The sequence below is a fragment of the Mustela erminea genome, chromosome 9 (assembly GCF_009829155.1).
Source record: "Mustela erminea isolate mMusErm1 chromosome 9, mMusErm1.Pri, whole genome shotgun sequence".
NCBI classification, from domain to species: domain Eukaryota; kingdom Metazoa; phylum Chordata; class Mammalia; order Carnivora; family Mustelidae; genus Mustela; species Mustela erminea.
Window position 1 is genome coordinate 102,680,541 of NC_045622.1, and position 26,986 is coordinate 102,707,526.

The 26,986-nt window shown below is 40.0% G+C and overlaps 2 protein-coding genes across 2 annotated transcripts; both read left to right on the forward strand.

The window, feature by feature from the left end:
• The first annotated feature begins 13,952 nt into the window (after positions 1 to 13,952).
• Positions 13,953 to 14,897, forward strand: LOC116599469 (olfactory receptor 4D6). Its single transcript, XM_032359324.1, has one exon. The coding sequence runs from the start codon at positions 13,953 to 13,955 to the stop codon at positions 14,895 to 14,897; it is 945 nt and encodes a 314-aa protein (XP_032215215.1).
• Positions 14,898 to 21,798: 6,901 nt separating this feature from the next.
• LOC116599972 (olfactory receptor 4D9-like) lies at positions 21,799 to 22,734 on the forward strand. The gene has a single exon (XM_032359906.1). The coding sequence runs from the start codon at positions 21,799 to 21,801 to the stop codon at positions 22,732 to 22,734; it is 936 nt and encodes a 311-aa protein (XP_032215797.1).
• Positions 22,735 to 26,986: the final 4,252 nt, after the last annotated feature.

Below are 26,986 nucleotides of genomic sequence, written 5' to 3' on the forward strand. Positions count from 1 at the left end.
CCTCTGGAAAATGGTTTTTTAAAGGTTACAGTTTCTCTCCAATCTCTTTCTGTCTTGTCATGTCTAGCATCTGCCCACAAACATACTCTCCTGTGCCCAGGAGGATGGATGAATAAGCCAGATATAAATTCTCATGGCCTTATTAGAGAGCAGTAACGTGAGGACAGAAAGGAGCTACATGTGCCTGATTAGACCACATGCAATGCAAAGTCAGTCCAAGTACAAAGTACTCAGAGAACAGACTGGCAGGTACATGAGGGAGGGAGTGTGCCCACAGACTGTTGGTATTTGATGCATGTCATGTACCAGCTGAGCTTATTTACTATTTACGAGCCCATTGGGGACTATAAGATTCAGCCAGAGAACAGAAACTTCTTGAGTATCTCTTCTCCATGCATTGTTCTAGACTTTATCTTTCTATAAACTCAACCCAGATCCTTCCTTTTCCTCTTCTGCTCCTCTGATGACATCCTGATTAGCATCCTGACCCATGTTCGAATCTTTGCCTCAAAGAAAATAAATTTTTAAAAAAAAGTTCCTGAGGAGGTTGCCTGCCATCAACCCCCTACCTAAAAAATTAGGAGTGACATATATTCTAAGCACAGGGGAAGTCCCCAAACTCCAAACTCCCCCTATTTGCATGCTGATGCCTAGAATTCTACCATCTGAAACTCATTTGTTAGTTTAAGGCTTGTCCCTCTTAAAATACCAAGCTCCCCCTTTATTAGCGGTTACTTTACTCCTTGAAGTTTGTAGATGTGAATACAGTCAGGATCTGAGAGCAAAAGAAGGTACTAAGCACCTGGGAACTTGGAGAACAAGTTCTGGACCAGAAGAGGGCGCACTCACAAGCAAAGCGCGGAAGTGTCAACCTGACACAGGTCTGGTTGTTTACCTTGACATCAATGCATGTACCCATTTCACTTTCATGGTCAAGACACCTGTCAAATAAAAACCATTGATTCAAATGGTCAAGCCACAAATTTTAAGACATTTGAAACTGTCAGGAGCCAATTCAGTGAGATAAGATGTGTAAAACATTCTGGGTCTTGCACACCAATAAAATTACATGTTTTATTAGTTCTGGTATTATCTAATTGGAGAAGGATCAACTCCCAAGATGCCTCCCACCATTCACCCACAGTATACATAAAGGAATTAATGTTTGCCTGTTACTCATGGAATGTTGTGCTAGACAGCACACTGGCTGTTTTATGTGATTAACATGATAATCTGCCACGTGGGTATTTATCAGATCATCAAGGTTCCAATCCCAGAGCCACAAACTGCTGACTGACAATTTATGAATGTCAATGGTGCTATCACATCCTCCTCTAGATCTACCAAGGGGGTGATACTAATTTTAAATTCATTAATATTTAATTTCCCATCTATTTTGCACAATACATGTGGGAATTAAATTATATAATATATGTAACTTGTGGAATTTATGTTAGGTTTCCTTCTCTCTGTGTGATTCTCAGTACAGACAGATTTCTCTGTTTTATGGTGAGGGCAGGGACTTACCCCTCTTCTAAGTTCAGAGAATCTCTATACCATTACAATCAAACTTCAAGGATCTCTGTTATAACAAAAATCCCTGACGATAAGTCATTTTAATTTGTTTGTATGGTAATATTCAGAGTAGTATATCCCTATGCCTCTCATTCCTGTGTAAAGTTATCAAATAATAAATAGAATTTATGGTGCCAGGAAATCCGACCCTTAAACTGTGAATGTTCTTTTTCAAGGCTACTCTCTAAATTGGATTTTTAAGGAAAAGATAAAAAAATAATCAAAATCCTGGAAGAGAACATAGGCAGTAACCTCTTTGACATCGGCCACAGCAACCTCTTTCAAGACATATCTCCAAAGGCAAAGGAAACAAAAGCAAAAATGAACTGTTGGAACTTCATCAAGATCAAAAGCTTCTGCACAGCAAAGGAAACAGTCAACAAAACAAAAAGGCAACCCAAGGAATGTGAGAATATATTCACAAATGACACTACAGACAAAGGGCTGATATCCAAGATCTATAAAGAACTCCTCAAATGCAACACTTAAAAAAACAGATAACCACATCAAAAAATGGACAGAACCATGAACAGACACTTCTCCAAAGAAGACATACAAATGGCTATCAGACACATGAAGAAATGTTCATCATCATTAACCATCAGGGAGATTCAAATCAAAACCACATTGAGATACCACCTTACACCAGTTAGAATGGCCAAAATTAACAAGACAAGAAACAACATGTGTTGGAGAGGATGTGGAGAAAGGGGAACCCTCTTACAGTGTTGGTGGGAATGCAAGATGGTGCAGCCACTTTGGAAAACAGTGTGGAGATTCCTTAAGAAATTAAAAATAGAGCTTCCCTATGACCCTGCAATTGCACTACTGGGTATTTACCCTCAAAATACAGATGTAGTAAAGAGAAGGGCCATCTGTACTCCAATGTTTATAGCAGCAATGGCCACGGTCGCCAAACCGTGGAAAGAGCCAAGATGCCTTTCAACAGACTAATGGATGAGGAAGATGTGGTCCATATACACAGTGGAGTATTATGCCTCCATCAGAAAGGATGAAGACCCAACTTTCGTATCAACATGGATGGGACTGGAAGAGATTATGCTGAGTGAAATAAGACAAGTAGAAAGAGTCAATTATCATATGGTTTCACTTACTTGTGGAACATAAGGAATAACATGGAGAACATTAGGAGAAGGAAAGGAAAACTGAATTGGGGGAAATCAGAGGGAGGGGGAGAGCCATGAGAGACTGTGGACTCTGAGAAACAAACTTAGGGTTTTGGAGGGGAGGGAGGTGAGGGGTTGGATGAGCCTGGTGGTGGGTATTAAGGAGGGCATGTATTGCATGGAGCACTGGGTGTGGTGCATAAACAATGAATTTTGGAACACTGAAAAAATAAAATTAAACTAAAAAAAGCAGAGCCCCTTGATTGAGGCTTCAATCTCAAGAAAACTGCCTCCCAAACATCACCTCTACAACTACCTTCCTCTGAACTTGTCACAGGGAACTCAGTTTTTCTGTACTTAGCATATGTCAACATGGAATCCATGACATATACTCCACTGATGCCCAAGAACCACCATTGGTAATATGGTCCTCTTCAGGAGCACTCACTTGGTGCCTGGAACCTTATTTTAAACCTCATATACTTCTTCTGAAACAGGGATCTCAACAGCCCTGTGAGAAAAGCGACATCACTCCCATTGCAAAATAGGAACCTAACCTCAAAAATAACCTGTTGTAGGAAATGCAAACCAAACCACAATGAGATACAACCTCACACCTGTCAGAATGGCTAGACTCAAAAACACAAGAAACAAGTGTTGGCAAAGAAGTGGAGAAAAGGAACCCTCACACACTGTTGGTAGAAATGTAAATTGGTGTAGCCACTGTGGAAAACAGTATGGAGATTCCTCAAAAAATTAGAACTAGAACTACCATTTGAGCCAATAACTTCACTTACTGGGTATTTACCCAAAGAAAATGAAAACACTAATTCAAAAATGTATACCCTATGTTTATTGCATCATTACTTACAATTGTCAAATATGGAAGCTGTCCAAGTGTCCATCAATAGACGAATGGATAAGGAAGATGTAATACACACACACACACACACACACACACACACACACACAGGAATATTACACAGCCATAAAAAAGATAAAATCTTGGTATTTGTGACAACATGGATGGACTTATTATGCTAGGTGAAATAAGTCAGCCTTAGACAAATACCATACGATTACACTTATATGTGGAGTGTAAAAAAGAAAAAAAAAATGAGGGACACCTGGGTGGCTCAGTCAATTAAGCATCTGCCTTCAGCTCAGGTCATGACCTTGGGGCCCTGGGATTGAGCCCCATGTCAGGCTCCCTGCTCAGTGGAGAGTCTGCTTGAGGATTTTCTCTCTCCCTCTCCCCCTTTCCCTGCACTCGCACCCTCTCTCACTCTCTCAAATGAATACATAAATAAATCTTTAAAAAAAAAAAAAGCCAGAAACCAGAGTGAATTTTTTTTGAAAAGGCCCAACTATCTGTCTCCTACAAGAAACCTACTTTAAATATAAAGACACAGATTTAAAGTAATGCACTGGAGAAAAAATATAGCAGAAGAAAACTGGATAGATACATTAATTTGAGATGAAGTGGACTTCAGAACAAGGGAAACTATCAGAGAGTAAAAGAAGATCTTTATAATGATGATGATAAAGGGGCTAATTCTCCCAGTATGTAACAATGATTAATGCACATGCACTTAATAGCAGATTATCAAAATAGGTGAGGCAAGAACTGATAGAAGTACAAGAAGAAGTAGAGAAACCCACTATTAGAGCTGGAGACTTCAACATCCCTCTACCTGTAATTTAAGATCCAAAAGGCAGAAAATCAATAATGATACAGTTGAATTAAGTAGCAACATTAACCAATTGTATCTAATTAATATTTATAATACATTTCACCCAACAACAGCAGAACACACATTCTTCCCAAACTCACACGGAACATTCACCAGGAGAGATCATATTCTGGGTCATAGAATATGGTGTTTACAACTTCACAGATCATACAAGGTAAACTCGTAGACCACAGTGGGATTAAACTGGAAAGATAGATGGAAAAATCCCAATATATACACGTTAGTAACTTTTTAATAACTCCCATTGCATCTGCAACTGCCAGCTTCCCCACTGAAAATTATATTTCTTCAAATATCTGACACTATTCCCTATGCTGATTATTATATGATTCTTCCAATTCAGTGTCTAAGGAAGCTTAGACTGTGCGTGCATTTGGGAAAAGAGGATCAGAGCAATGAAGATGGGGCAACTGGCAGTCTCCCCTGTCTAATGCAGAGGTAGGTGAGGATACCTAAAGACACATCTGCAGGCAACCTGGCTTAACCCATACACAATTTTAGGATCTCAATAGCGTTCAGTTCCTAGTGCCTGAAAGATACCATATCCCTGTGCAATTCTTGCAGAATTTGTCCATTAGCTAAAAGTCTCAGGCTGATTAAGATCTCTTGCCTCTTATATAAAATGCTAGGCTTCTCAAGATACATTCAAATTAGAAGTGATTTTTTTTTCACTAAAACTCATTCCATAAACATTACTGAGCATGTACAATATATAGAAAAATAACTGGTACGGTTTTTCTCTTTAAAAAAAAAGAGATTAAAAGCTAGCAGGATGCAGGGAGAGAAACAGAATTATATAATCCCATTAACATTATGGTGATATTAATACCCCATGATCCTACAGTGCTTTGAAGTTTACAATGTGCTGTTATATGAATTTTCATTCAAAGTACTTATGCAGCAACAAAAATAAATAGGGGGACAAAGAGGAACGTTTAGGATGAAGCTGGAGATGATGTGAAAACAAACAAGAACTTGTTGAGTCACTGCTGTGTATCAGACACTAGCCATCCACCTGTCCATTCTTCTATTCAAAAAGAATCACAGAATAACTGATATATGCCAGGTAGGAACAAGAGATACAATGGTGACAAAACCAAGTCTCCACCCTCAAGGAACTTATATTTGGAAGAAGAGGCAGAAACAAATAGATACATAAGGACTGTTGGTAAAAGTGTTAGGTTATCAGAAGTAAACCTCAGTCTGCAAAGTAAGCCTTATGCCTCCCCTTCCACAGAGGAAGATTGGGAAGTGCATAAAAGTTAAGTTTCTCAGGGTCACACAGTCAACATTTAAAATGCTTGAGCACTGGCTGTTATACATAACTAATAAATCATCGAACATTACATCAAAAACTAATGATATACTATATAGTGGCAACAGAAGATAATTTGTTTAAAAAGAAAAAAAAAATTTTTTAAATAAAATAAAATGCTTGAACCTGAATTCAAAAGCTGTTCTCCTTTGAACAAGGTGCTTCTAGGGTCCATAATGTAGCCCTGAGCTTATGAGATAGAAAGATCACCATTCAATCCTGTCCTGACATTGCACCAAAATCTGGAACCTTCTAAGATGATTCACCAGAAGAGTGAGTGGAATCACATTAATTCAAAAGAGAAACCAATAGTAAGCAACTTCAACACCAGTGTTGAGATCTGACTTGGCTGGTCCCGGCTGTCTTCTAGACATCAGCCATTGACGACAGAATAGATAAAATGAGCCACAACTCATTCTGCAAGACTGAGCCAATGGTTCAGTCTCACAGAACCATTAAATATCAAGAGAATACTTAGCACTGTCTTCCCTAAACTTTTCTTTTCTAAGAAATCACCTTTCTAAAGACAATTTTACAGAAAAGGAAGAGAAAAATACAAGAGGCAATCAGAATTCAAATTAATGGGAAAATCTACTTCAAGTTGTAAATACATCAGGTTGGGTTTTCTTTTTTCAAAATCAGAAGGCATTTAAAATCTTTTTTTTAATTGGACACAATAGAATGTCTTCTTAAAGTTAAATTACCAAAACCCAATTACTCACAGGTAATGGCTGCTACTATTGCAATATCTTTCCAGATTTCTTCCAGGCATGTAAATTTTTTCCCCAAGATAACATTATATGATAAGTTCAGTGTTTCAATCTGTTACTAAAAGGGAATGTTTCCAAGTCTACAAGTTCTACATTTTCAATCTGAATGACTGTAATACTAGATTGTTCCATCATACCATAACTTACTGAAACAATTTAATATATCAGACATTAACTTAAATTCTAATCTCCTCTATGATCAACTTTTTTTGTACTTACAATATTAAGCTCTGGGTTTACTAACACTTTAGCATAAATTCCTAAAGTAGAGTTTCTGCATGAAAGGATTTTCTTATTTTAAGTTTTTTTTTTTAAGATTTAGTTTATTCATTTGACAGAGAGAGAGATCAAAAGTAGGCTGAGAGGCAAAAGGGTTGGGGGGAGTAGGCTCCCTGTTGAGCAGAGAGCTTGATGTGGGGCTTGATCCCAGGACCCTGACATCATGACCTGAGCCAAAGGAAGAGACTTAACCCACTGAACCACCCAGGTGCCCCCTTAAGTTTTGACACATATTTCCAGAATGACCCCAGAAATTTTGTCCTTGTGAATACATTCTTACCCACCATATATGGAGCTGACCATCTTTTTATATGTAGACTGACCAACTGCATTTCTCTGTGAATTATGATCCATTTTTGCTTTAAAGTATCTTATTGATTGACAAAAGTCTTTATACATCAAAGATATTAAGCCTATTTTATATTATGTTTTTTACATATATTTTCCAAGGATTTTCATTTATTTTTAACTTATTTTTCATGCTTTTAAAACACAAATTTTGCTATTTTTATTCAGTCAAATCTAATAATCTTTGGTGCCATCATTACAAAATCCTCTACCCCCCAAATTATATAAACATTTAGTTAAACTTCTTTCTAATATTTTAACTAACTTTTTTGACATTTGTTACTGAGATAACAAAATCTTCAGTCTTCTATTCCCATGAGAAGTTAAAAAGTAACATAATTTATTTCAACTCATAACATCTACCTCTAAAAAGAAATCAAACAAACAAAAAGCAAAAGAAATCATTCAAACACAGCTAAAATTAGGCTGTTTCTTTACAGTATCTTCATCATCAGCTAAAACCAGAAAACTGACATATTATTTGATCTAGTAAGTCCATTTCTGGACTTACAGGTGCACACAAAAATGCATTTACAAAATGTTGAGAGCAGCACTATTTGAAAACAGTAATTAAGGGCCCAACTAGGAAAACTGAAGAGGTCAATGTATAACTTTTGTGATCTCTCACCTAAATATATTCTACAAGCCTGACTCCCAATGCCATCCACCCACCCCTTGTTTCCATATTCCCTGTTCTACCCTTGTCTCCCAAGACTGCTGTATTTGCCTGGCTAGCACCCCCCCAGTCCAGTCTAGCCTCATGACCAATGCTCATTCTCAACCTGCCTGGTTACCATATACCTATGAAAACCATGCTCTACCTTAGTACTCAATGTATTTATCTATTGCATTCTACAAAGGATTAGGGAGATCTTATAACAACATCACCAAAACACACATAATAAAACGATAAAATGTAAGAAACTGTTAAGAGACTACACTTGGAAATGTATGGTGTAGGAAATTAAGCCACATATATGTTTCGAGTGTATGGAGGACAAAGCAAGGGGTAATGGTCCAGTACATGGTCTTCGTTGTCTATGAGGAAGAATCTTACCGGTTCCCAGGGGAACATTCTCTTACACTGGGGTTTAGGAAAAATGTTTCCCTTGTGGTCTCAAATGGACGAATACCCAACTTTTGTAGCAACATGGACGCGACTGGAAGAGATTATGCTGAGTGAACTAAGTCAAGCAGAGAGAGTCAATTATCATATGGTTTCACTTATTTGTGGAGCATAACAAATAACATGGAGGACATGGGGAGATGGAGAGGAGAAGGGAGTTGGGGGAAATTGGAAGGGGAGGTGAACCATGGAGACTATGGACTCTGAAAAACAATTTGAGGGTTTTGAAGGGGTGGGGGGTGGGAGGTCGGGGTACCAGGTGGTGGGTATTATAGAGGGCACGGATTGCATGGAGCACTGGGTGTAGTGCAAAAATAATGAATACTGTTATGCTGAAAATAAAAAATAAATTTTAAAAAAGTTGCATATTCATCCTTTCTGATGGAGGCATAATACTCCATAGTGTATATGGACCACGTCTTCCTTATCCATTCGTCCATTGAAGGGCATCTTGGTTCTTTCCACAGTTTGGCAACAGTGGCCATTGCTATTGCAGAGGATTTTTCAAAGACTCATTTATTTATTTACCTATTTGACGTGGGGAGGGTCTTAGGGAGAAAGAGAGAGAATCCTAAAAAGACCTCTCGCTGAACACAGAGCCCAAGGCAGGGCTCCATGCCAGGACCCCTCATGATCCCGTGACCCCTCCCATAAGATCATGACCTAAGAGAAAATTAAGAATCACTCAATCGACTGAAACACCCAGATCCTCCCAGAGGCTTTCCATATGTCCCAAACCCTCAATTTAAATCATAAAAAGCTCCCAAGTATAACAGAACTGGAAAAAGAAACATCAAGGAATAGGTTGTTTGTGGTATGCTTTGTTACGCTATTATTTTGGGGGAAGTGCTCACTTCTCCTTTCATCTAATTCACTCTCTTCTTTCTTAGCCTATTCTCTTTAGATATAATGTCTTCCCTGCAGATTCCGGGACTATGTATTTTCTATTGTTGAACTGGATTTTCGTCATCTCAACTATTTGAATTTTTAAAACTTATGTGCTATATGAAAGTCCTTGGGCATACAGATATTCTTTTTTTTTAATTAAATTTATTTATTTTCAGCATAACAGTATTCATTATTTTTGCACCACACCCAGTGCTCCATGCAATCTGTGCCCTCTATAATACCCACCACCTGGTACCCCAGCCTCCCACCCCCCCGCCACTAAAAAAACCCCTCAGATTTTTTTCAGAGTCCATAGTCTCTCATAATTCACCTCCCCTTCGAGTTTCCCCCAACTCCCTTCTCCTCTCTAACTCCCCATGTCCTCCATGCTATTTGTTATGCTCCACAAATAAGTGAAGCCATATGATAGTTGACGCTCTCTGCTTGACTTATTTCACTCAGCATAATCTCTTCCAGTCCCATCCATGTTGCTAAAAAAGTTGGGTATTCATCCTTTCTGGTGGAGGCATAATACTCCACAGTGTATATGAACCACATTTTCCTTATCCATTCATCCGTTGAAGGGCATCTTGGTTCTTTCCATAGTTTGGCGACCGTGGCCATTGCTGCTATAAGCATTGGGGTACAGATGGCCCTTCTTTTCACTACATCTGTATCTTTGGGGTAAATACCCAGGAGTGCAATTGCAGGATCATAGGGAAATTCTATTTTTAATTTCTTGAGGAATCTCCACACTGTTCTCCAAAGAGGCTGCACCAACTTGCATTCCCACCAACAGTGTAAGAGGGTTCCCCTTTCTCCACATCCCCTCCAACACATGTTGTTTCCTGTCTTGCTAATTTTGTCCATTCTAACTGGTATAAGGTGATATCTCAATGTGGTTTTAATATGAATCTCCCTGATGGCTAGTGATGATGAACATTTTTTCATGTGTCTGATAGCCATTTGTATGTCTTCATTGGAGAAGTGTCTGTTCATATCTTCTGCCCATTTTTTGATATTATTGCCTGTTTTGTGTGTGTTGAGTTTGAGGAGTTCATTATAGATCCTGGATATCAACCTTTGTCTGTACTGTCATTTGCAAATATCTTCTCCCATTCCGTGGGTTGCCTCTTTGTTTTCCTGCCTGTTTCCTTTGCTGTGCAGAAGCTTTTGATTTTGATGAAGTCCCAAAATTTATTTTTGTTTTTGTTTCCTTTGCCTTTGGAGACATATCTTGAAAGAAGTTGCTGTGGCTGATATCGAAGAGATTACTGCCTATGTTATCCTCTAGGATTCTGATGGATTCCTGTCACATTGAGGTCTTTTATCCATTTTGAGTTTATCTTTGTGTACGGTGTAAGAGAATGGTCGAGTTTCATTCAGATATTCTTATTGAAAGAGTTTTGTCCTCTGATGGCCAAATATCTGATTTGAAAAAAACAAACAAACCTATTTTGCTATAATATAGCAATAGTAGAAAATCTCTGTGGTTTGAATCATCAAACCTGATTAAAAATATCTTTCTATTAGTTCAACTGTTTTAGAATACTTAGTTCAGCTATTTTGGAATACTTAGAATATTTTAGTACTACATATGAGATCATACAGTACTTGTCTTTCTGTGCCTGGCTTATTTCATTTAGCATAACTTGCCCTACTCATAGGGACAGAGAGTAGAATGGTGGTGACCAGAGGCTGAAAGGAGCAGGAGATAGGAGGTGTTGGTCAAGAAGCACAACATTTGAGTTATGCAAGAAGAATAAGTAAGTTCTGGAAATCTAATGTAGAGCATGGTGACTACAGTTAGAAATATTTTATTGTATACTTAAAATTTGTTGAAAGGGTAGATCTTCAGTGTTTTCATGAAAAACAAAAAGAAACAGAAAAGTACTTGAATATTAAAAAAATTCTCTGCCTTTCATCAAGTCAGACTGTTGTGGAAAAAATAAACAATCTTCTCTGTTCACCCCTAAAGTGAGGAGTTTTGGGTTAAGTCACCCCTGAAGCTTTAACAATCAATTTGTCCATAATACCAATGATCGTAGCTCTCCACTCCATCAAGAGCCCTGTGGGCCCAGTCAGGTCCAGGGGTCTCTGACTGCAGGGAGGAGTACTTATCAGGGCCTGACTCTTCTTTTCCTTTAAAGGAGGAGGTGAAGATTAAGTACGCAGGCTATTTAGTGAACCACTTAAGCCCTATCCACCCACTATAATTCTGATAAACCAAAGTAACTTCCAGATTCTCTCTTCTGCCAAAATGGTACTGGGAGAAAACTTCTGGAGTCTATCAAACAAAAATTATTCACTGAATGCTTGTTTAAAATGAAAGACGTGTTTTATTCAAGACTACTGCAACAGGAATTAAGATGATTGCAATAAAGGAGAGAGACTAAGCTTAACTCCAAATACAATAAGGATAGGAGGGTATTTATAGCCAACAAGCAGAGTGAAGGGGTCAATGGATGGAAAATTATGAAAGGACACTTCCAGACCAAGGAATTCTTGCTAAACTAGCTTTACAGGATCTTACAAGGATAAGCCAAGAACTTAGATAAAAGGAGTTAGATCTCAAGGGTTAAGGGATGACACATTTAATCAGATGTCAAGGTAGGGGCTTCTTACATAAACAGACACTTCTCCAATGAAGACATGCAAATGGCTATCAGACACATGAAAAAATGTTCATCATCACTAGCCATCAGGGAGATTCAAATTAAAACCACATTGAGATACCACCTTACACCAGTTAGAATGGCCAAAATTAGCAAGACAGGAAACAACATGTGTTGGAGGGGATGTGAAGAAAGGGGAACCCTCTTACACTGTTGGTGGGAATGCAAGTTGGTGCAGCCACTTTGGAGAACACTGTGGAGATTCCTCAAGAAATTAAAAATAGAGCTTCCCTATGACCCTGCCATTGCACTCCTGGGTATTTACCCCAAAGATACAGATGTAGTGAAAAGAAGGGCCATCTGTACCCCAATGTTTATAGTAGCAATGGCCACGGTCACCAAACTGTGGAAAGAACCAAGATGCCCTTCAACAGATGAATGGATAAGGAAGATGTGGTCCACATACACTATGGAGTATGATGCCTCCATCAGAAAAGACGAATACCCAACTTTTGTGCAACATGGATGGGACTGAAAGAGATTATGCTGAGTGAAATAAGTCAAGCAGAGAGAGTCAATTATCATATGGTTTCACTTATTTGTGGAGCATAACAAATAACATGGAGGACATAGGGAGATGGAGAGGAGAAGGGAGTTGAGGGAAATTGGAAGGGGAGGTGAACCATGAGAGACTATGGACTCTGAAAATCAATCTGAGGGTTTTGAAGGGGCAGGGTTTGGGAGGTTGGGGGAGCCAGGCGGTGGGTATTAAGGAGGGTACATATTGCATGGAGCACTGGGTGTGGTGCATAAACAATGAATTCTGTTATGCTGAAAAGAAATTTTATAAATAATTAAATAAATAAATTTTGTTTAAGTTCAGCTTCTTGCTGAACTGATTTAGCAGAATTCTCAGCAAGAAAAGACACAGAAGGCTACGGCCCAGGCCTAGTGAAAAGAAGGCTCAGAAGAGCCCAATTAAAAAGCTAATCACAGAAGTTTACACAGTGTACAAACCAATTTATATAACATTTTGAAATAATGTAGTTATAGGGATGGAAAACAGGTTATTGGTGTCTAGGGGATAGAGCTTTAGAGGGAGGAGGTATGGGTGGCTATAAGTTGTAACATATGATGCATCTTGACTGTGGTGGTAGTTCCTAAAGTTACACATTGAATAAAATTAGATACACACATGTGAAAGCATGGGTAACTGGTAAAATATGAAAAAGGGGTGTGAATTGTACTAATGTCAGTTTCATGGTGTTGTTATTGTCTTGTAGCTATGAAAGATGCTAACATTGGCCGAGGGTGGATGAAAAGTGCATGGGTCGTGTGTGTGTGTGTGTGTGTGTGTGTGTGTGTAAAACTTCCTATTACTCTGTTAAAGTAAAGAGCTTAAAAATAATGTTTTTTGTAAGAGAAAAATTTGATGGCTATATTTTGAAGTGAATTTAAAATATATTCAAGCCATAACTGCTGAATAATTTGGTAACATTATAGATGGCATTTTCATTTAAGCAGTAACTAAATTTTAAAAATCTTACAGATATTAAAAAAAAAAGAAGAACCCAATTAACATTTGTTCCTTGTCAAGTCTAAAAAATATTTGGATTTGAATCCTTGATTTGCCACTCGTTAACTTTGCAGTTGTGCAAATGTGAGCAAGACATTAACGTCTTCTTAAGCTTCAGCTTCCCCTATGTGGAGATGATCATACCCACTCTCCAGACCCCACAGAGACATCATGAGAATGAAAATCAAAATGAGACACTGCAGGTGAAGGCCGTTGGTAATGTATAAAGCCCTTCATACATGTGAGGAAGCCACTCCTGCAGGACAGAAGGCAAGCCATTAGTCAAATGACCATAGTCTTGCTATCTCCCTCTTGTCAGAGGAAAGGCACTGAAGTAGGATGGCTTTTACTGTCCAGTCAGGGTATTTCCAGCAGGAAATAAGAATCATCAGGATAAACAATTTCCAGGCCACAAAAGGGGAGACCCTCTCCAGTTTTTCAGAGTAGTCATGATGATCTGCATGTTCAAGAGAGCCTTGTAAGAATATACAATAAATGATGCTGTCCCCTCACAACACTATACTCCTAACCCGAACGTACTTTCTTCCAAGGTAGATGTGGTGGAGGGTGGTCTGCACCATGGGCCAGAGCAACCACACCAATGTGAAGGAATTCGTCTTCCTGGAACTCACTCACTTCCAGGAGCTAGAATTTTTCTTGTTTGTGGTCTTCCTTGTTGTGTATGTAGCAACTGTGCTAGGCAATGCCCTCATTGTGGTGACCATTAGCTGTGAGTCCCACCTTCACACCCCCATGTACTTTTTGCTGCGGAACAAATCGGTCCTGGACATTGTTTTTTCATCTGTCACCGTTCCCAAGTTCCTGGTGGACCTGTTATCAGAGAGGAAAACCATCTCCTACAATGGCTGTATGGCACAGATCTTCTTCTTCCACTTCGCTGGTGGGGCAGACATTTTCTTCCTCTCTGTGATGGCCTATGACAGGTATCTTGCCATCGCCAAACCCCTGCATTATGTGACCATTATGAGGAAAGAGGTGTGGGTGGGCTTAGTGGTGGCTTCCTGGGTGGGTGGTGGTTTGCACTCAATTGTTCAGATAATTTTGATGCTTCCGCTCCCCTTCTGTGGCCCCAACATCCTGGATGCCTTCTACTGTGATGTGCCCCAAGTGGTTAAGCTGGCCTGTACCGACACCTTTGCCCTAGAGCTTCTCATGATCTCTAACAATGGGCTTGTGACTCTGCTGTGGTTCCTCCTGCTGCTGGGGTCCTACACTGTCATTCTGGCAATGCTAAGAGCTCACTCTGGGGAGGGTAGAAAAAAGGCCCTGTCCACCTGCACCTCCCATATCCTCGTGGTGACTCTGCACTTCGTGCCTTGCGTCTATATCTACTGCAGGCCCTTCACTACACTGCCCATGGACACGGCTGTGTCCATCAATAACACGGTCATTACCCCCATGCTGAACCCCATGATCTACACCCTGAGGAACCAGGAGATGAAGTCAGCCATGAAAAGACTGCAGAGAAGGCTTGGGCCTTCCAAGAGCAGTAAGCTGGGGTGAGCACTCACATGGAGACTGGAAATCTATGATCTGGTTTCCGCAAACTGCTATCCTGAGGCAACAGACCACTAGCTCTCTCACCAGTCATTTCTGTATATCCTCATAGCCTTTCAACTCTCTCAGCAGGAATCTACCAACCAAAGGAAGAGATGGGCTTGAACATGAGCTATTGGGCTTGTGAACTTGGGAAAAGCAGAAGGTAGAAGATGAAAATCAATGACCTAATGCTAATTTGGTTCAATCTTTGATTCTCATGCCAACACATTTTACCTAACTTTTACCACCTGCAATATGGAAATGACATTGTCCATTTACAATGTGTTCATGAGAATGAAGAATGATAAATGTTGAGAGGATGGTCGTTCTGACGATTAACACCGTTCATTAATCAGGCATACAGTCCACATTCCCTACTGTCAATCCCTCGAATCCTAGATATGCACATATGGAAATTATGGATGTGTCTATGTCATACGTGCTCTCTCTAGTGACTCTGTATTTCCAATTAGTTATTAAAATTACTTCTTGGTTTAATATTCTGAATACATAATCTCTAATATATTTCACCAACTAGTGAAAAGAGAAGAAACGTTTTAAAAGTTGTGTTCAATCAGATATATACTTGGACAAATCTACACATAGACCAAGAATTTCCTCTAATCGGGTCCATTCTACTAATTTGCCCACTGAAATTAATCTCAAAAGTACAGTTTAGGGATATAGCTGCACAAAACCCACCATGGTAATTTATGTTAACCTAACTTTCTTCTTCCCTCTCTCTCTTCCTCTTTCACCCTCAGAGCTTTTATAGTTGGAGAAAATCTAGCTTTTACCTTTGAATGCCTGACAATTCCAGGGAAGTCACTTAGAACAGCAACAACAAAAATACCTAAGGAACACCTTTCCACACACTCAAGACCCATTTTGTGTACCAGGAGAGGAAAGAAACATATTAAATGCAGGGTCACTTAGGAACAGCCACTGGGTCCATGTCATAACCCACCTCTCTCCTAAGAAGAATTCCACAGAAGTTAATATGTAGAAAGACAATAAATGTCTCTTTGCTCCCTAGGCTCACATCAAATTCCGCCCTTTAGCCTACAATCATCATTCAAAAATCAGACAATTAGTAAAGAAGCAACATACAGGAAATCAGGATATTGTAACATACAGAACAATTTCTTTGCGAGCTGTTATGATGCATTAAAAGGTCCTAGTAAGTGATACACATCTGTGATCTTCACTGAGTCCTATGAGACAGAGACATTAGGCCAAGACTTTCTTTTTTTTTCTTTTTTTTTTTTTACTTTTGTTTTTATTTTATGCAGAATTTACTCCCAGGCCATAAGGTTTTTTCCTTTAGTTTCTTCTTGGATGCAAGCTCCTCTTCTAGTTTAGAAACAACCTGCTATTTTGCAGTAAGGATCATCTCAGTAGGGCAGGGAGAGCTCAAGTGTAGGTTAATAAGCTCTGTATGTTCTACACCGCATCTTGAGGGCTTTGTTCACCTGAATGTGCTCAGTGACCAAAGAACCTCCATCTAAACCCTTAGGTTCAGCAAGACTCTTTGCATTTTTAAGCATGTGCAGTAAGAATTCAGTCCTCCTTTTGGCCCACTGACCCTGTATCCCTCCCCACTGTTTGGCCTGAGTGCACCAACCAGCTCTTCCATTACAGCAACAGAATGGCAGACATAGCTTCTGCAAAGTGACATCCTTCAGATACTTGGTCACTTTTCAGGTATGCACATCCTTGATGGTCTGGGTAGTTTTATGTGTGTTCTTAAAATGAATACGGAGATTTGCATGATTTTGTAGGGTTTTCTGCATCAAGGGAATAATGAACCATTTTCAGAGGTCGCTTAGGGAAGAGGCTATGACAAGACTTCTAATTATATGCCAGTGATTCTCAAATTTTTAAGAATTATTGTCCCCCTCCAAGGAACTGTATTAGGTATTTTTCCTAATCCTCTCCTATAAGAAAATTTAATACCAAAGATATACTGTGTATCTTTTTGTGGACTGAAGTTCTTTGAAGGGCCACACAGCATTCTAATCTAAGATTTTTTGCCCCCACTGAATCAATTTTTGTCCCTTGGACATGTTGTTCACATTGAGAATGAATAATCATATGACATTAGATGTTTCTATTAATATGTTTCCCTAAAACTCAGGGAATCACAGAATAGATAGACTTATTCCTTCTGGGGCTTTATAAGAATTTGGAAAGCATAGAAATGTGGGCATCTGTGTGTGTGTGTGTGGTGTGTGTGTGTGTGTATGCATGTGTGTGGCGGTGGGTGGGTGGGTGTGCATGTACATACATGTGAACTTGCATGCAGTAATGACTTGGAAGCTGTTTAATAACTCCCACTGGAACTCCAACATGATCAAAGAAGATCCGTCCTCTTTCTACATTCACATCCAATGAAATTCCCTTTGCTAATTCTTGTATGAGGCTTAGACCTGAGGGACTAGTACATGTGGCAGGAGCACATTGGGACAAGCAGAAGAACCATGATGACATGACTCCTTGAGTCTGCCCTTTCCAATGCAAAGGTGAAGAGAAGAGTTTGAAGACTAGCATAACTAATCTTGAGAAGGACTTGACCTTCTAACACGATGGTTCCCCAGCATCATATCCACTGACACCCACCACCCAGTCTCAGATGGTGCGAGTTCCTGGTTGGATACTGAAGGTTTAGGTAAGGACATGGACCTGTCAGTGTGAGACATTGTGGATAATGCATGAATAGGATAAGCATGAAAAATACACCAAGTATATAAGATACTGCCAAAATAGCTCTCTCTTTAGTGAGAGACAACAGAGTGGATGTTAAATATTGGGAAAGGAGGAATGTCTTTCTAAGAAGGCACCACAGACATGGGGTCAGCCTGCTAAAAGAGAAAGCAGATGGTATTTGGTAGAACAGCTGAATTGCATTTACGGAGATTTTGTTCTATCTTGGGGTCTGTCCATGGGGATAACAGAGAATTTTTCCACAAGATGGGTGCTTCCTCAAAAAAACGTGATTTTATAATGCCCTCAATTTCCTTTAAAACTGTAGACGTTTCAAAGGCAGCCCCATATCCACACATGGCCCATGATTCACTGGGTCCCTTTTGCCTTTGACCCAGAGTCAGTTTTATTCCCAAACCAATGACTTAGCACTGAAACCTTTGGTCTACTTGGTTAATCCACACAAGTTCACTAAAATACAAACAAGCAAGTTGGTTCAAAGAGAAGCTGTTCTATTGGATAGCTTTTTACATTCTGCCAAAGTCTTCCTAAATAACTCTTCATGACAGGGAAGATCCTGTTTTCAGGGGAAAGGGAAAGAAATCAAGTTAATTGAACTTTACACACATGATCGCAGTTGCTGTTTATGCTACCCAATGAACTAAGTGTTATGCTTGCCAGTTTACAGAGGAGGGAACTGAAAGAAAATAGAAGACTTGGTCCAGGTGAAAAAGAAGAAAGAGGCAGAATTCCAGTCCAGGTATGCTCTACTCCAAAGCCCTTAACCTTGTTCCACACCACACCACGTTATTTTACAACTCAGCATCTGAGTAACAGAGAGAAGGGTGACTTTTTCAAGGTCACAAAGCTATTTCATAGCCTGGATCAGAAAATGCATCGCTATCTGGTATCCCTGAGGTCAAGTCAAGGACATTAAGAAAAGAGTTGCTTAATCTGTGTTTGTCAAGATCCTTCTTTACTCACCCACACTCCAATGTCAACGCTCATAAGTTATAATAAGCCCTTACCAGATAGGTTTGTTCACTAATCTAAAAACAAAACAAAATAAACAACAACAACAGAAATAACACCTTTTTTGAGCACCTAACACGTGCCCCAGACTAAGTAAAGCTTTGGTGATGTAACATAAATGAAACACTGAGCAGGCAGGATGAACTTGAGGGGTAAGAGGGAAATTATACTGAACTAAGGAGAGACAGACACGTAAGCACTTAGATGTAAAAATGTTACAAGTGCCAGAGGAGAAGTCAGAGCAGGGAATGATGAGTCCCAAAGCGGTGTCTGGAAAGTTTTCATAGAACACGAGACTCTGAACCTGAGTGTTGTGAAGGCGGATAAATGGGAAATTCTGGAACTGGGGAGTGCGTGGTGGGTAGATCAAGCCACAGGAACATGGATCCAAAGGCATGGACCAGCAAGAAGTTGCATAACATTTAAACCCCTGAAACAGGATCAAAAGAAACAGGGTACCAGATAATACTAAGAGGAGTTTAATCTTTATTCTGTAGACAATAGGGAACCATTAAAAATCTTCAGGCAAAGAACGGATGGTCCCATTTGTGATTTGTAATTACATTTCTGGAAAAAACAGAGGGGATGGGAGTGCCTGGGTGGCTCAGCGGGTTAAAGCCTCTGCCTTCAGCTCAGATCGTGGTCTCAGGGTCCTGGGTTGAGCCCCACATCGAGCTCTCTGTTCAGTGGGGAGCCTGCTTCCTCCTCTCTCTCTCTTCCTGCCTCACTGCCTACTTGGGATCTCTGTCTGTCAAATAAACAAATAATTAAAAAAAAAAAACAGAGAAGATGAATTAGAGAAAACTATACTGAAGGGAAGGAGACCAGGAAAGGACAACAAAGGAAACTTGGAATGATCTAGGGAGAGATAAGGGGTCAACTGAGGAGGAAGAGAAGGAGGCCACACTGGGATAGGTGAAGAAAGTAGAATCCTTCGGAGAGCCTGTACAGTGTCCGGTTCCTTGCAATGTGAGTGGCTCAGTAGAAATCTTTTGGATAAACATGCTACCTGTCAGTGCCTGCTGCGGAGGCCATTGTGCTCACCGAGAGAGAACCAACAGAGGAAACAAGGCAAGTGGCCATACTCTTCAGAGCAAAGGAGATGCAAGCTGTGTTTGGGGGTTATTTATCCACATAACTTCTCAAGGCTCTCAAAGCTTGTTTCTACACCAACCGAGAGTAATGCTTCCCAGGTGGACACATTCTGGGGACCACCTAGATGGTGGTGCCAGATGGCTCAGATGCTTAGGCTGAAGATGGCTATTTTCCTCTCAGTTAACTTTGTCACCACTGCCACCACCATAAATCTCAGAAATTACTGAAATGGCATGAGTAGAATATGTATTATGCTGAAAGCTAAACTTCACCACTAGCTTTCTCTATGTCCTTCTGCATGTCAATTAAATTTTCCTGAGACTTAATTTTTTTTTTCAAAATTGACCCTCAAACAATAAAAGGTTGATCACTCCTGACTCCTACGGGCAAAATAGAATGAACTGAAAATTCTCTAAGTTGGATCTGCCGCCTCCTTCCCAAACACGACTCTATAGTAAGAGAACCTATGGGTGTCCAGGGGCAGGGAGCTACCATTGTTCCATTGGGTGTACCTGCATTGCCTACAACCCTGCAGAAAGCTTGCACTTCATGCCCTCTCTCTATGTACGTATGCCTGGACTCTGCTGTCTTCTTTGTGAACAGAATCATATCTGGTGCTATCCTTGTCACCTTTGTGTTAAACCCCGACCTCTGGGTATCGACCAAATGAAATTTTAAAAAGTAAAAAAAAAAAAAAAGCCTTGTCACTTCTGAAAGATAATAGAAGGGCAGTGGTCTAAAATTCCTTAGTCATGGAGAGAGGAAATGAAGGGACTGATAAACCCACCCTTGAAAAGACTAGGAAAATTCTGTAAAAAGAGTCTCTTATACAAATTATCCTTGGTTTTATATATTCTCAAGCTGACAGGCAATCTGGATGAGTAGAAAGATTCTAGAACAAATAGAAGAGATTTGTGTTACTTTTCCTGTTCCACTGGTTTTCCATATGACCTAGGAAAACTGGCTTAATGTTTACTGAGTTCACTTTTTCAGTTTTGGTATTAACTGATGTGGTAATGTTAATACTTTCCCCTCTAACCTCAGAGGGATATTAGAAAAATTGATTAATAATTAGGTGTGCAGTGCTTTTAAAACTATAACATGCTGTTCAAATCAATTCCTATCATGGTGTCACTGTAAGGCCTGTGATTGTTGGTTTATTCTAATGGGTTTTAAGGCACAGAGACAAAGTGGAATTAGAATAAAATCAGAGGAGCTCCCATACGCAGAGGTGTAGGGAGCCCACAGCTCCTTCCATGAAGCCTTCTTTAGTTCTCTTCTTCAACATCCTCTAGGGGTGGATTTTTTTTTTTTTGAACCAAAATATCATGTAACATTTAATAATTGCAAATATATTTATTACATGTTACAGATTAAAGTTATATGCACAAATATAATTTTAGTCATAAAATCCCAACAAACTGCTTACATTTAAGTCACTGGATCTGGTAGAAGCCAATTTAGAGTCTTCTAGTCCGCTAAATTCACCTTCCTTAAGTTATACAGAAATAAAATCTGATAGTCTTGATTTAAAGAGGTGCTGTTATCACATTGCAACACTCAGAAAATTGTACCTGTCTATACAATGTCTTTCACATGCTCCACTAATACTTAAAGCACCATTGCAAGACTAAATGTGTACAACACTGAATCACAATTCCCAAGTTCGTTCTAACAACTAGGATTGGGATGAAATGACAAGAATTTTCTCTCCTTTGGTCCAACGCAGAACAGCCCCTTCTGACCTGTCCGTCTAGGGCTGAATTTTAACAGATGCCAAAGGCTCCTGTGAATATAGTAGGGAGATGAATGATCTAGCTCAAACCACATTTTGGGCTAAAGAGGGAGCTGAAGCAAGTAGAACTGAGTGACCTCCCTGGGTAACATAGCAGGTTCATAAAGAATAAGATATATGATTAAAATATATTTATGCTGTTCAATTTCCATGTAAGAGATAAATCTTTGCTCAATCTCAATGCCTCAGCAGTATTATTGTTTCTTTCAAAGCTGTACATGGTGGAAGGACTATCATCCAATGGCCCTGAGAAATCATAGCAGGGTGTCTGAATTTATTTTTTGTGGACTTACCCAGTCTCAAGAGCTGAGCTTGCTCTTATTTTTCTTTTTATCTGTAGTTTATGTAACAACTGTGTTAGCAAATGTTGCCATCATGGTCACTGTAACCTGTGAGTCCCGCCTTCACACCCCCATGTATTTCCTGCTCCGCAATCTCTCAGTCTTGGATATCTGCTTCTCCTCCATCACTGCTCCCAAGGTCCTCGTGGACCTTCTGTCAAGGACAAAGACCATCTCTTTCAATGGTTGCATCACTCAGATGTTCTTCTTCCACCTTCTCGGTGGGGCAGACATTTTTTCTCTCTCTATCATGGCCTTTGATCGCTACATGGCCATCTCCAAGCCCCTGCACTACGTGACCATCATGAGTAGGGGACGATGCACTGCCCTCATTGTGGCCTCCTGGGTGGGGGGCTTTGTCCACTCCATCGTGCAGATTTCCCTGTTGCTGCCCCTCCCCTTCTGTGGACCCAATGTCGTTGATGGCTTCTACTGTGATGTCCCCCAAGTCCTCAAACTCGCCTGCACAGACACATTTGTTCTTGAGATCTTAATGATTTCCAACAACGGTCTGGTTACTACTCTGTGGTTTGTCCTTCTTCTTGTGTCCTACACAGTCATCTTGATGATGTTGCGGTCTCACACTGGGGAGGGCAGAAGGAAAGCCATCTCCACCTGCACAGCCCACATTACTGTGGTGACCCTGCACTTTGTGCCCTGCATCTATGTCTATGCCCGGCCCTTCACTGCCCTCCCCATGGACAGAGCCGTCTCCATCACCTTCACAGTCATCATCCCTGTCCTGAACCCCATGATCTACACCCTGAGGAACCAGGAGATGAAGTCATCCATGAGGAGACTGAAAAGAAGACTTATGTTTTCTGAAAGGGGATAGACTCTTTATAGATTGTCAATCAAGATACAAACATATAATCAAAATATGTTTTAAAATATCAGCTGTCACATATTGGGGCTCAACCATGCATAGACAATTAACTACAGCAGGATGGCACAGACACAAAGTGTCTGTGACATGAAACACTGGTATTGAGAAAGAACACTGATGGGAAGTTAAACAGAAAGAACATAGTCCTTGAAGAGCAACTGACAGCAAGAAGGGTGTAAATGTGAAATATAATAGAAGATCTTGGGTGTTCCAGGAATAGGGTGGAGATTAGCGCTGCAATGCCCATACATGCAGAAGGCAACAGGGACATCTGTCTCAACATAGTAGGGCTCTAGCAGCTGGGACTCAGTCCAGCAGTAGTTACCCTATGGCGATTTATTAAGCATATACTGTGTGTCAGATACCGCTTGTAAACCTTCTCTATAACCTCTGCTTTGTCAGCAACAATTGGACCTTCTTTTTAATCAATTCATCTATAAAATACACTGGCACGACCCCCACAACCACCCAAGATACCTAAAGACTTAGATTTTAAGGATTTCCATTACCTTTTACTTCCTGCGACTTTGTCAGAATTGGATGTGACCTGGGACCTAGATATTGGGGCCTTAAAAAATCAGACTGCACAATGTCCACAATAGCCAAACTATGGAAAGAACCTAGATGTCCATCAACAGATGAATGGATCAAGAAGATGTGGTATATATACACAATGGAATACTATGCAGCCATCAAAAGAAATGAAATCTTGCCATTTGCGACAACATGGATGGAACTAGAACGTATCATGCTTAGCGAAATAAGTCAAGCAGAGAAAGACAACTATCATATGATCTCCCTGATATGAGGAAGTGGTGATGCAACATGGGGGCTTAAGTGGGTAGGAGAAGAATCAATGAAACAAGATGGGATTGGGAGGGAGACAAACCATAAGTGACTCTTAATCTCACAAAACAAATTGAGGGTTGCTGGTGGGAGGGGGTTTGGGAGAAGGGGGTGGGATTATGGACATTGGGGAGGGTATGTGCTTTGGTGAGTGCTGTGAAGTGTGTAAACCTGGTGATTCACAGACCTGTACCCCTGGGGATAGAGTATTATGCCTCCATCAGAAAGGATGAATACCCAACTTTTGTAGCAACATGGACGGGACTGGAAGAGATTATGCTGAGTGAAATAAGTCAAGCAGAGAGAGTCAATTATCATATGGTTTCACTTATTTGTGGAGCATAACAAATAGCATGGAGGACATGGGGACTTAGAGTGGAGAAGGGAATTGGGGGAAATTGGAAGGGGAGGTGAACCATGAGAGACTATGGACTCTGAAAAACAATCTGAGGGTTTTGAAGGGACGGGGGGTGGGAGGTTGGGGTACCAGGTGGTGGGTATTATAGAGAGCACGGATTGCATGGAGCACGGGGTGTGGTGCAAAAATAATGAATACTGTTATGCTGGAAATAAAAAAAAAAAAAAAGTTTTTGATCTAAAAAAAAAAAAAATAGGTATGAGGTTAATAAATTGAATAAAGGTGTGAAGAACTTGAAAAAAAAAATCAGACTGCATAAACACAACAATGGTAAGAATCTGGAACAACGTGTCCTACCGTTCATACCACTGCTTAAGGCAGAAGCTAGTTTGATATTTGGGAAAAGAAAAAGCTGTAACCAACCCAATAAATACTTTTATTTTTCCTAGGTGCCCTCTTTTATCATTTCCCTTACCACGGTGTATTAAAATACCCCATAAAACTTCATATTACTAGATCTGGTTTTCCTTTATATTCCCAGTATCTAGAATAGTGTCTGACCTATAAAAAGCTGTAAATGTTGGTTGAATCTGTGGAGTGGAATGAAATTAATATAAGAAGATGTCAAATTCTACTTAATCTTGTTTTTTGGCATTCAAAACTGACTGTATTTTCTGAATAGATACTTCCTCATGGAAGCCAAAGGAAATTGAAATGGCTAAATTGGAGTGCACTATGATCTATACTCAAGGTCTTAGCATCTATATATGTCTTTATAAAAATCACCAAATCAAGATCCAAAAATCTTTGTACACAAGTGAAAATAAACATCCCGGAGCAAACGAATGTTTTGCAACACTCAAGGCAAATGAATGTAGAAATTCATTCAGAGTTCCAATAAGCCTGTGCTCTGAGTATGTCCAGACAAACCTTCAGGATGCCTGGTAATCATACACAGAAGCATGGGATGCATTTCCTCTTCTCTCCTCTCGCCTCCTCTGGAGCATGGGACATAGTAAAACTAAGGAAAGAGGCTCATTTAAATGTAACTACAGGTTAATTATAATAATAATAACAACAACAATAATAATAATATGGTACTACATTCCCTTATTTTAATTTATTAGGGTCAAATAGGTTTTGAAAGTTGGAGTTCCTTAAATTTTAAAATGATAATACAGTGCATATATTATATATTACATCATTTCTCCTATGGGGAGCATCTTATATCTAAACACTTTGATATTTCTGTAAGAAAATGTGTAAGTAGGGGTGCCTGGATGGCTCAGTCCCTTAAGCATCAGACTCTTGGTCTCCAGGTCATGATCTCAAGGTCAAGAGATTGACTCCTGTGTTGGGCTCCACACTCAAAGTCTGCTTGAAATTCCTTCTCCCTCCCATGCCCTTCTCCTCTGCTCCTCCTCAGCTTACATTCTCTAAATAAATAGATAAATAAATAAAACCTTTAAAAAAAAAAAAAAGGAAAGGAAATGTGTAAATAGTCCCACTAAGTATAATCATTAAAAACCATGCATGGGAGGGGCGCCTGGGTGACTCAGTGGGTTAAGCCACTGCCTTGGACTCAGGTCATGATCTCAGGGTCCTGGGATCGAGTCCCGCATCAGGCTCTCTGTTCAGCAGGAAGCCTGCTTCCCTCTCTCTCTCTCTGCCTGCCTCTCCATCTACTTGTGATTTCTCTCTGTCAAATAAATAAATAAAATCTTTAAAAAAAAAAAAAAAACCATGCATGGGAGTTGAGGGAAATTGGAAGGGGAGGTGAACCATGAGAGACCATGGACTCTGGAAAACAATCTGAGGGTTTGGAAGGGGCGGGGAGGTGGGAGGTTGGGGGAACCAGGTGGTGGGTATTAGAAAGGGCACGGATTGCATGGAGCACTGGGTGTGGTGCAAAAACAATGAATACTGTTGCGCTGAAAAGAAATAAAAAATAAAAATTAAAAAAAATTAAAAAATTAAAACCATGCATGGGCTCACACTAACTCAGATCAAATTTTGCCACAAAATTAGTTCAGGTAGATGAGATTTTAGTACCAAATGATGTTCTAAAAGTCTTCCAGTATTCAGAGCTTGGACATTTCAGAATGAAATATGGAAACTGAATAAGAGGGGATTGTAATAGGCAGAATAATCTCTGTCCCGCCCACCACCACCAAGATAATCAAATCCCAATCCCCAGAATCTGTGAGTATGCTATGTTATATGGCAAAGGAAACTAAGAGTGCAGACGGATTTAAGGAAGCTAATGGGCTAACCTTTAAATAGGAAGACTATCCTGATTATCTGGGAGGCCCCAGTGTATTCACAAGGGTCCTTAACAGTGGAAGAGGTAGACAGAAGAGGAGGCCAGAGTCATACAAGGTGAGGGGTACTTAACTTAACATGGCTAGCTTTACCAATGGAAAGATCCACAAGCTGAGGAACGTAACTAAACTTTAGAGGCTAGCAAATGCAAGAGAATGGATTCTGCCTTAGAACCTCCAGAAAGGCATTCAGCCTGCCAACACCTTGATTTTAGCCCAGTTGATACTCAAATCAGATTTCTGACCTATAGAATTTGTCAGACAACAAATTGGTGGTGTTTTAAGCTACTAAATGTGTGGTGATTTTGTTACAGCAGCAAAAGGAAACCAATATAAGGGTAATACTTCAGCTGTAAATGAAGAGGCTGACAGAGCTGAAAAGGGAAAGGAATAGAGAGATGCATGCAAGGAAAAGGGGGTGGGAGTAAGAAGTGGAAAAACCAAGGAAGGGTGGTCAGATGCTTCTCCCAGGAGGGCATGCACATATCTCAATTACAAGTGCACTGGGCTAGAGAAGCCAGTCCCAAGCCTTCACCACTTCTTGGATTCTATATAGGATGGAGTAAGACACTTGACTCTGAAACAAAGATTTAATATAACACCCTCTGAAATGCCGCATGTAACTGATTAACAGTGAGACCATCTGACACCAAGCAAATCGCTTCTACACTTTATC

Coding starts and splice junctions, on each gene's coding strand:
- LOC116599972 (XM_032359906.1), top strand. CDS start 21,799: ATGGCCCTGAGAAATCATAGCAGGGTGTCTGAATTTATTTTTTGTGGA.
- LOC116599469 (XM_032359324.1), top strand. CDS start 13,953: ATGGGCCAGAGCAACCACACCAATGTGAAGGAATTCGTCTTCCTGGAA.